This window comes from Bison bison, unplaced genomic scaffold (assembly GCF_000754665.1).
Source record: "Bison bison bison isolate TAMUID 2011002044 unplaced genomic scaffold, Bison_UMD1.0 scf7180017864160, whole genome shotgun sequence".
Taxonomy (NCBI): domain Eukaryota; kingdom Metazoa; phylum Chordata; class Mammalia; order Artiodactyla; family Bovidae; genus Bison; species Bison bison.
Genome location: NW_011494732.1, coordinates 5,334,836 through 5,346,164, shown reverse-complemented (window position 1 = coordinate 5,346,164; position 11,329 = coordinate 5,334,836). Strand labels below are relative to the sequence as shown.

The 11,329-nt window shown below is 47.7% G+C and overlaps 1 protein-coding gene across 1 annotated transcript in view; it reads right to left on the bottom strand.

Moving 5' to 3' along the window:
- Nucleotides 1-3,543: 3,543 nt before the first annotated feature.
- Nucleotides 3,544-11,329, bottom strand: part of RILPL1 (Rab interacting lysosomal protein-like 1) — a 42,450-nt gene continuing 34,664 nt past the window's right edge. The window contains exons 7-8 of the mRNA XM_010841289.1: nucleotides 6,249-6,272; nucleotides 3,544-4,392 (exon numbers count right to left, since the gene is read on the bottom strand). Of these exons, the coding sequence (XP_010839591.1) occupies nucleotides 4,248-4,392; nucleotides 6,249-6,272 (169 nt within the window). The 3' untranslated portion in view covers nucleotides 3,544-4,247. The remainder of the gene's footprint in view (nucleotides 4,393-6,248; nucleotides 6,273-11,329) is intronic.

Sequence of the window (11,329 nt, the reverse complement as noted above, 5' to 3'; positions counted from 1 at the left end):
TCAATTCTTCAGCGCTCAGCTTTCTTCACAGTCCAACTCTCACGTCCATACATGACCACTGGAAAAACCATAGCCTTGACTAGACGGACCTTTGTTGGCAAAGTAATGTCTCTGCTTTTTAATGTACTGTCTAGGTTGGTCATAACTTTCCTTCCAAGGAGTAAGTGTCTTTTAATTTCATGGCTGTAATCACCATCTGCAGTGATTAAGGACCTGTTATTTGATAAGCTTGAGAAACAATTTTGTAGTCACTATCATCTGTACAGAAAGACCTGTGTAAGGAACCATCACTCATTTAATTTGGTAGTAGAGAGCTTTGTTTTGATTTTTTTCTCCCATCTACTGGAAATGACCTTTTTGAAAGTGTAGCAAAAAGAGGTGATGCCTGGAAACCATTTGCATTGATCTGTGACTCTCAGGAACCTGAATCTGGTCAGGATCAAAGTTGTATCTTTTCCATCTTTATGTCCATAGTGCAAGGGTTTGGTTGAGTGAAATTAAAAATAGGATAGAAAAGTGAATTCAAGGAGATTGTCCAGAGACAGAGAACCAAAAGCCAGTCCTAGCAGTGTTCTGGGTCAATAGCCAGCTTCTCTTGAACAAATATAACTCCATTCTCCAGCCAAGTGCTGACTACTTTTTTTTCCCTTTCCTTTTTTGGTGGGGTGACTGGCATTTAAAATGAAAATCCAAAGTTGCAGGGATGTGAGGCTATGGACTATGGCAATCTTCCAGCCCTTGGAAAAGAGGAAGTTCAAGAGAATGAGAGTGAAATGAAAGTGAAATCCACGAAAGGTCAGTATCTAGTTCTGATGGACTGATTTGCCTTTTCCCTCCACCATCTGGCCTCTGGTTTGTTTAAAAGCTGGATATATTGACCTTAACTTCTGAGGACTTTGAATAAGTGCCATACTATTCCTATGGTTTTCAAGAAACTGACATTTAACATTTTTGTTTTATCCATGACTATCTTTGAAAGTTAAGTTCTTACAATTCAGGATGTCTCATGCAGAATAAATGCCTGATTTAGTATCAAGATTCACACATTCATTACTAGGTTTTGGCATCAGGAGTATGAATCTCATTGTTACATTGGGGACCTACAATATCTTAAAATTACTGTTAACTGTTAAAACCATTTTAGAAAAAATATACTGTTTCTCGATTTCCAGTGCAATAATTTACAATCTCCCAAATCTCAACCATCTTGCAGGAACACCTTTCTGATTTCACCCACATTTCATTTAAAACATCTGTTATGGGCTAGAGTTAGAGTTAGCAGGTATATTAGGTAAACGAGAGATCCCCATCCAGGAACATGAATTGTGAGATGGCTTCAGAAGTAACACATCCAGTGGCAGTGTTTTGTTTAGTTCTAATTTTTATCTTTTGACCGTGCCACGCAGCATGTGGGATCTTAGTTCCCCAACTAGGGATCGAACTTTCACCCCCTGCATTGGAAGCATGGAGCCTTAAGCATTGGACCACCAGGTAAGTCTCCAGTGGCAGTGTTTAGTCTAAGCTGGCATTTATCAACCCTGAGTACCAGAACATGAATGGGTGGAAAAAAATATACACACCCAGACCCTGCCTCTGGACATTTGGGTTTAGTCTTGTATCAGCCCTGATAACTTAAAAAAAAAAAAAAAAGTAGGACTACCTCCCTTTACCCCCTCTGCGCCACCCTGGCAGGGGCTGTAGCCATCGACATGGCAAAGGCCGACTCCCTCTGACCCAGCAGTTCTGCTTCTAGTTCATTCTGCAGGCCGATGCACAAGTATGAAAGTGCACAGTGCTGTTTTAGGAAAACTGGAAGCCATCTGTCCACCCGTGGGCCTGGACAAACACAAACACATTACACTCTGTATGGTTGACCAGGGTTCCTCAGGACTGGCATCGACATTTGGGGCTGGAATGTTCTTTGGTATTGGGTGCTGGGCTATGCGTTGTAGGATATTTAGCAACATCCCTGGGGCCTACCCAGGATGGATGACAGCACCCGCACCAGCACCCCCCCCACCCAGTTGTAACAACCAAAAATGTCTCCAGAGAGTGCCAAATATCTCTGGGGGCCAATATCACCCTTGGTTGAGACTCAATGTCTCTCATACTGCTGTGGAGTTATATCCGGGGTATTCTAAGGAATGAAAAGTACAGAAGGACGAGTGTATCATATGCTGCCATTTATGTAAAAAGAACAGAAATACATGTTTTTTTACATGACTGCATTACTTTGTCAACAAAGGTCCGCCTAGTCAAGGCTATGGTTTTTCCAGTGGTCATGTATGGATGTGAGAGTTGGACTATAAAGAAAACTGAGCACCGAAGAATTGATGCTTTTGAACTGTGGTGTTGGAGAAGACTCTTGAGAGTCCCTTGGACAGCAAGGAGATCCAACCAGTCCATCCTAAAGGAGATCGGTCCTGGGTGTTCACTGGAAGGACTGATGTTGAAGCTGAAACTCCAATACTTAGGCCACCTGATGTGAAGAGCTGACTCATTGGAAAAGACCCTGATGCTGGGAAAGATTGAGGGCAGGAGGAGAAGGGGATGACAGAGGATGAGATGGTTGGATGGCATCACCGACTCAATGGACATGGGTTTGGGTGGACTCCGGGAGTTGGTGATGGACAGGGAGGCCTGTTGTGCTGCAGTCCATGGGGTTGCAAAGAGTTGGACACAACTGAGCAACTGAACTGAACTGATGTATATTTATTATTTCAGGAAAGACACCCAGGAAACTACCAACACTGGTTACCCCAGGGAAGGGCAGTCAAATGTGATAGAGGGAGTTTGATGGCGGATCAGTTTTGTTGTTGAGTTGCTCAGCCGTGTCTGACTCTTTGCAACCCCCTGGACTGTAGCCTGCTGGGCTCCTCTGTCCATGGGATTTCCCAGGCAAGACTTCTGGAGTAGATTGCCATTTCCTCCTCCAGGGGATCTTCCTGACCCAGGGATCAAACCTGCATCTCCTGCATTGGCAGGCTTTTACACTCTCTGAGAGTAAACTCCAGTAGTTCTAATGGCAGTCAGGTTGGAGAACCACTACTCTAAACCAACATTATCCTATCTGATTATTTTTCTTAGTGATCTGTAAACAGAGTTCATATAGATTCTGTAAACCAACCTGATGATTTCTTAGCACGACACAGTAAAACGTGCAGAAAGCAGCCAGTCAGATGTCCTTGAGTGCTCTGTTGGGAAATGGTATCTCTTTCAAGTCTTGCACCCTAGGTACCCCTTTGGGTGGAGAAAAAGCATTATTTGGGCAAATCCCCAACTTGGCAGTTGCAGACAGGGCATCCGGCTGTCCACCACAGCCCCAGAAGTCAGCCAGACATCAGTGATCCCCAAGCCATCGTCACCCACCACCCTCTCTTTGCCAAGTCTACCCCACCCACCATCCAGCATCCCCTAGCGCTCCATACCCCACTCACAATCCACTTTGGGATCTTTGTCTTCTTCCCAGGGGACTAAGTATTTGATATAGTAAATGCTGAAAAGAAACCAGACGCCAATAAAAAAGAACACACACAAGAACCATTGCAGTGTCTCATCCTTAGCAACTTTGTTTGGTTAGTACTGCATAACTCACAGCAGATTCCAAGGCACTGGCCTTGAACATTGCTACATGCTCTAGGCATTATCAGTAACAAGGTGCAATAGAGAACCACAGGCTCTTGCAAACTTGTCTCCAGTTTCTGGGTGGGAGGACTGTTGTCCCTGTTTTCTGTTGCTTTGTGTCTGAGCCGGGCCAATGTGTCCTGTGGCTTCGGAGGCCCTCCCTGTCTAGTTGATGCATCCTATATATTCTGCTACCACCATGACAATATCATGAACGCAACTAATAAAAACCTACCAGTTCCCTGCCTCCCATGTCAGTATGCCAAATGTGATCATAAAATTTCTACACAAAGAATTTCATACAAAGCGAGTCAAACAGCAACTAGAATGGCAGGTGATGTATCTGGCGAAGCTCGTGTTACTGAAGTTAATGCAAAAGTCGGCCTCCGCTCATGGTCTTATTAAATATATATCTTAAGGGATCGGAGTCATCTATTAGAAACGGTGGTAGCCCTGGTATAAATAATCGTCTCTTTAGAGTTTGGCATCAGTTTTTCAACGTGCTCCCTCGAAGCAGACAGTCTGTTGGATCAGTTTTGAGGGTGTGACACCCGAGGTGGCCGTGTTTCATGGCAGCCCCTGGGGGTGGGTGGTTCAGGTCCAAGGACAGAGGTGAGTCATGGTCACAGGTGCTGCAGGGCCTCCTGTCCTTGCTCCGTGTAACCGTCATCGCGGTGGCAGTTGGCCCACTGGCCGAAGGTCTCGTGGATGCGCACGTTTCTCTGCGTGTTGGCCAGACGCTTCTTATCTCGGGAGAAGAAGCTAAACCTTTGGGAAGGGAAAGACGGAAATGAGAGGCTGCCCTTGGCTGTGCACGCCACAGGTTTTGCAATTGCCAGGACGTACAGCAGCAAACGTGAGGGGAGCGAATCAACTCAAGGTGTGAAAGAAAAGGTTGGGGGTGCGGGTCAGAGTTATTCCAGAAAGCAGCGGGGGGCTGATTCTGCATGTGACCGTCACGGTACCTTGGAGGTGACACAGTGTGAGCAGGGCGTGCGCGTAGGTGATGTGTGATGTACCTCCCCCCTTAAGCACTGAAGGGGATTTCTCCTCCTTACCAGTGGAAATAAAAGCTACTGGAAACATACGTCATGGGTTTCTTTACCTCGATGATGCAGAGAAAGGAATACTCAGAAGCCATATGAAATGTAAGATGATTCAGATGTAAAGAGATGAATGTTTTAAAGTAAATATGTATTTATGTGACGTGAACTGGGAAGCTAGATAAGTAGCACCTCAAAGTCCAAATTTCATGGATATTTCTACTGCTTAGAATGAGCTGAAAGTAGGTAGTTAAGAGATTAAAATACATGTTAAGAAAAAGTAATAGTACACATGTGCACTGATTAGATAAACACTGTGAATACAGACTGTGAAAGAAATTTGGAAACATCAATTTGGACAAGTGACAAGAAGTGATCTAATGGTGAGAGCCTTTAGAAGTTGTCACAGTTACTATCTGCATGGCTACAGTAGACCATGAAGTCTTTTTCAAATAGCTGTGACTGTTGCTCACTGATCAATCAGAGCGAACCATCAGATGCCTGAATGATAAAAGTGGAAAGCTCAGGCCAAAAGCTGACAAAGTGGCCTGCTTGAAACAAAGTCAGCTTAAACGCCACCTCAACAGAGTCGAGGACCCAGGGCAGTCAACCCAAGTTGGCCCACATTGAGTATTTCCGATAAGTCCTTTCTAAGCTGCCAACTGTCCTCCTGTACTCCCAGCTTCTAATTAAAGATGATTTCTAGTCTTACTAAGTTCCTCTACTCTTGAATTTTGGTTTTTGAACTTGGTCAGAGTTATAGTAATTCAGTTATGTTTTCTGAGAGCAGGAATAGGAAGGAACCCCTGAGAAATCAAAGCTTCAACTATTTTTAGTTCCCTCTGTCCGTTTACCTATTAGGTTTTATTGTTTGTTTTGTTTCTGTTTTTTGGTGCTGTGGCCTATGGAGTTCAGTTTCAATCACATTTGGGTGAAAATGATTTTCCTATTCTGTGGTTACTGGATCCTACAATCACTTCCTACCTAGAATGAAGTAGTCTTTCACTGTAAAGCTGGGGCAAGCAAAGTCTGCCTGGAGAAATCCTCTGTACTAGCTGAAGTCTCTCTCTCTCTTTTAACAATGTCTTCTTGGACTGTTTTTGTTTGTTTGTCTTTAAACTTTTTACTTTGTACTGCGGTATAGCTGATTAACGATGTTGTGATAGTTTCAAGTGAACAGCGAAGGGACTCAGGCATGTATATGTAAAGCCTCTTTTTCTTCCTGCAGCCAATATATGTACTGGCAAATGAAGGAATGACTCTCATTCTGGGTTATTTGAGAGCTCTTTCTGTAATGTAATCGAAGCAATTAAGCTGGCCAGAAATATAGCAGCATTCATCACTGATACATATCATGTCTGCCTGATTCAAGCAGGAAAGCCACTTGTCACTTCCTGTCTAGGGGGACACAGAAAGAATCAAGACAAAGTCCCCTCTTCTGCTTTTCCTGTTAACAAGCTCAAACGGCTTGCTGACGATGGCTTGGCAAAACAAAGCAGTTTAGAAAGCCAGGGTGTGAAGATCGAAAAACACAGGGTTAGTGTCACTCGGGGTGGGTCGTGGTGGGTGTGGCTTACTGACCCGTCATTTAAAGGACCTTCTTTACTGGATCATGGACAAGGTGGTTTTAGAATGGAAACAGAAAAGACAAAAAGAATTATCGGTGACAGAGCCCAGAATTCCAAGGCCTCACTCGTGCAGATGGAGCGTTCATGAGTGGCACGTTTGAAATCACACTCAACACCCACTTCAAATGGGAACACGCAGGGGGATGGCCATGCAGCTAAAGGGGCCAAAGGAGACAGGCCAGCCCCAGCGATAGCCGCAGCAGACATTGCAAAGGCACAGCTCAAGAGGAAACCAGAAAAAAATCCAGTGCCTATGAGGGACACAAGTCGTCGGACAGGCTGCAGGGTGGGGTCATCTATTATCAGTCCGGCTGCTACCATGGGCATTATGGCTGTAAAGATCCTGGTTAGAAAAGTACAGATAGACACAGAGAAGATAAAAACAGGGGAGGTTGGGACTTCCCTGGTGGTCCAGCGGCTGAGACTTCGCGATCCCAATGCAAGGGGCCCCGGGTTCAACCCCTGGTCAGGAAACTAGATCCCACATGCTGTAACTAAGAGTTTCCATGCCTCCACTAAAGATCCCGCGTGCTGCAACAAAGACTCAGTGGAGCCCAATTAAAAAACAAGGGCAAGGCGTGAAAAAGAAACACTCTCCACAGACAGGTCAGCTGAAGGGTTTGCTTATGGTTTACGTGGAACTGTGCTGCCCACCTACCACCCCGCCTCTGTGCATATTTTGGAAAGTCCTAACCCGTAGCTCAGAATGTGACCTTATTTAGAAATAGAACCCTTGCAGATGTAACTAGTTTTGGTGAGGTCATACCAGAGTAGGGTGGCCCCAGCCCAATACAACTGGTGTCCTTATAAAGGGGGATGTGTGGACACAGACATGCATACAGGAAGAAGGCCACGTGAAGATGAAGACAAAGTTTGGGGTGATGCTTCTATGAGTGAACAAAGGCCAAAGATGGCCAGCAAACCACCAGAAGCTAGGAGAGAGGCATGGAGAAGACGATCTCTCTCAACCCTTTGAAGGAACAGACCCTGCCGAGCACCCTGATCTTGGACGTCTAGCTTTCAGAACTGTGAGACAATACATCTCTGTTGTTTAAACCAGCTTGGTTTGTGGTACAGCAACCCTAGCAAATGAATAGCATGTGACAACCACGTAGGGAAGACAGGCTGGCCTCAAGGGCTGAAAACACAGGCCTGGATGTGAAGAACGGTAGATCAAAACCTCCTGTGGGATTCAGTGGTGACATCCGTGGGCATCTTCCAGCCCGTCTCCCCCACCCACCACAAACTGCAGGCTTTGTATCCTGAAGGCAGCCAGGGGAGACGCAGGAGAGAAGATAAGGCAGCCAGGATGGGCCGGGCAGGAGACAGGCTGCATAATCGCTCCCCTGGATGAGCCAGAGCCTACTCAGTAAGCTCTGGGAGACAGTGGCTGACAGGGAAGCCTGGCGTGCTCCATGGGGTTGCAGAGAGTCGGACACAACTTAGCCACTGAACAACAAACAGTAATGAATGCTCATCAGTTCCTTGTCTGGGCAAGGAAAATGAAGAAACTCCAACCACGTTTCCAGAACTTATTTTGAACAGCTTGGTTTTGTTTTTGTTTGTTTTTTTAAAGAGGTTGGCTGGGGAAAAGATATAATAATATGATGATCTCAAATGAGGTTTGAGAATTCTGTCTGGATCACTTTTCATGCAACTCCCCAAAGTAGCTGGGAGCTGGCATCTCAGCAGAACCATCTGAACGGCTTCTCATGGTGACAGTGAGGGGCTTCCTACTGAATGGGCCCAGTCCACAGAGGCCAGGCTAGCGGGCATCATTAGCTTCTCGGCCATAAGGCTCTGCATTCACCTTTATGCTCTCTCTAGCATAACAGGGAGCCCCCACAGACACAGTCGTTGTTTGGGGGATGGCCCCAGATATGCGGGCTGGGTATTTTTCCTGGATAGATGTTTGCCTGCTGGGAAATGCTGGACTTCATTTGGGGCCCAATCAGGGGCCAGACTGATGCATTAGGGCCTTGGGACAGCTGGCGGGGAGGCCGGAGGGGGTTCTGTTTGAGCTACTCTGTGGGTCTCGCTGGGATCCCTGACATGGGCGGCCCCCCCTCCCCTCCCCATTCCAGGTGCCTCCCTGCATAAGCCACCTCCTCCAAAGGGACAGCCACTGCCATGAAAAAAGACTGGCTTGTTTTGGTCAAAAGTTATATCCTGGATACAATGTAGCTGGTTTCAAGCTCCCACCAGCCCCCACCACCGCCCCACCCTGCAACAATTATTTCTGGAAGACTCAAAGCAAATGAGGTTCTAACAGTGGCATTTCAGGCAGTGCAACGGGCGGCTGTGAAGAAGTTATTTCTGCGCTGCAGTGAGCAGGGTGGCAGGTAGGAGGACAGGGAGAGATTGCACCGTTGTCACTACCGTTGGATACTCAGGTGACCACCTGCTTCAAGGGCCAGCTTTTCTGGTGTGTGAGGCCAGCTGTTCTGATTGCAGCTTCCCTGGCTGAGCCTCTATGCCCACTACCAGCTGGTCAGCCCCCTTCCTCCGCTCAGCAGCCCTGTGTGTGCCTGTCAGCCCGTGATGGAGAGCTGCGAGTGACACAAAGGGGGCGCTGGTGCCTGGTGTCCACTGGGGACGAGGGTGGAGCCACTCAGGCGCTCCCTCGTGACCTTCCCAGGCAGTGCCAGCTCAGACTCTCTGGCCAGCAGCTGCTCAATCACAAGCTATTCTTGGAACGTCCTCTGGGCACGCTGTTTGGACAGGCGGTTGGAGTTTCTGGTTCCCTCGACCAGTTCAGCCCAGAAATGTAGACTCTGGAGTCTTTGGCTGGTGGTGCATTTGAAAGATAAGGGAACTGGGCAGTCAGCCCATAGCTGGTGACTCGGGAAGTGGGGGAGGTAAAGAAAAGGAGGGGCAGGGAGGCCGAATGAGGCAGTTGGGGCAAGCACAGGGCTGGGTGGCAAAACAAGGCATGGGTTCCAATCCATCCCAACTTTGATCCTTCCCAGCAAGTGATCACAGTGAAGTCAGTGGGCTTCCCTGGGCCTCAGTTTCCTCATCTGAGAAATGGTGCTAACAGTCCCAGCTCTGAATCTCCCGACAGGGCAGAACCTCCAAGGTATTAAATAGTTACTGCTTACTCATTGGTGGGTGGGGAAAGTGGTGGAGAGCAGGAAGCTGAGCTGGGGAAGAGCTGTGAGCTGCACTAAAAAGGCTGTGTCGGGATTTCCCGACACACTGGACACCGTGGTCCAGTGGCTGGGACGCTACGCTCCCAATGCGGAGGGGCCCGGGTTCCATCCCTAAGTCAGGCAACTAGATCCCAAGTGCCACATCTAAGACCTGGAGCAGCCAAGTAAATTAAAAAAAAAAAAAGCTGTATGACTAACATTCCACAAAAGCCAGGACAAAGGGACCAGACAGACCCAGATGGTTGCCTGAGAGTGAAGGACGGAGAGGGAGACAGGCGTGGAACCATCTTAAGAATGGCCACTCCCTTCCCTGGTCCCCAGGGAAGATCCATTTCTGCCCCAGGCTCTGGGCTCGTGGTCACCCTGATGCAGCTTCCGGTCAGTGGCCGAGGCGGACAAAGGCGACTGCTGTCCTGTCTGGGCTGGTCAAAAGCCTTTTGTGCCAGTTTGATCTCCCACTTATCCCCTAGAAGACCAGGGCAGCCATGGGACTAGCCACCTGCACCCCATGGAAGAGAGAATCTGAATTCCCTCTCCCTCTCTGTCTCTGGCTCCCAGATTCCAGCTGCTTCTCCAGCCAGGCTCAGACCCCAGGTCTTGCTGAGCAACCAGAGGCCAAACTAAAGGGGAAATGGGGTTTGAGAATGGAGTCCTTTCCGGAACAATCTGGGAAAAAAGAGGACCAGACACCACAGCCAACTCAAGTGTGGGTAGAAGAACTAGTAGAAAAAAGAGTGCTGGCTAATTCTGATTCCTTTCCTCTGGATTTTACCTAGTTTGACATTTGCAAAGACCAACACTTAATTACCTGTTTTAGAGAGAGGGGGCTGGAGTGGGAAACTAGAAAGTCAGAACCACACTGCTTCAGAAGGAAGCCTTAGAATTACACGTGACTTGGAATTACAGTGCCGGAGATGCTGTACATGCAGTGCTGGTGGAGCAGAGGTGATGGAAAGGTCTGGCTGTTAAAGGGAAGGAGCTGCTGAGGGAAGAAGATGTTGCTCTCTTGGTCTTATCCTTCCCTTAGCCAAGGGAGGGACTGTGTGAGCTCATAAACGTTTTCTCTACTTCCCCAGGATTTAAGCCAAAGCATGTAAGATCACTTCTGCTTGTCCTAGGGCTTCCTTGGTAGCTGAGATGGTAAAGAATCTGCCTGCAATGCAGGAGACCCGGGTTTGATCCCTGGGTTTGGAAGATCCCCTGGAGAGGAAATAGCTACCCACTCCAGTATTCTTGCCTGGAGAATTCCATGGACAGAGGAACCTGACAGGCTACAGTCCATGGGGTTGCAAAGAGGTGGACATGACAGAGCAAATAACACTTTCTCTTTTCACTTTCTGCTCATCCTTACATGCAAGTGGGGCTGGAGGACAGATCAGGGTCTCAGCGAAAGGAATCCCACTTCTTACCAAGCACTGGATGGGAAATCTTAACCAAAGATACTGAGTACATCAGAGAATCAAGACCAAAGGGCTCCTTCTCCCCAAAGATGAGGTTACAGTGAACGCTGGTTACTTCTGTCTGCTCAGCAAACTGATCTTGCTTGGGGTCTGTCCCTCCCTTAACTTCAGTCTGTGGGAACTGGATGCAGTTAAAGCTGCTCCAAGCTTCAGGTGTGAGAAACAGACCAGACCAGACCAGACCTATGGATGCACTGCCCTGTGATTGGCTTAGGGGGTGGTCATGTGACCTGGTCAGAGCCAATGAGACTCAATTCTGTGACCCTGTGGGAGATTCTCTTTTCCCACTGAAGTTTCATACCAGAAAGCAGAAGCCTGAGCTGATGACCCAAGAATACAGCACACAGAAAGGAAAACTGGGGTAGAGGTGGAGGGAACGAGGCAAAGCCCTGATGACAAGGCCTGGATCCAGCTAAATCTAA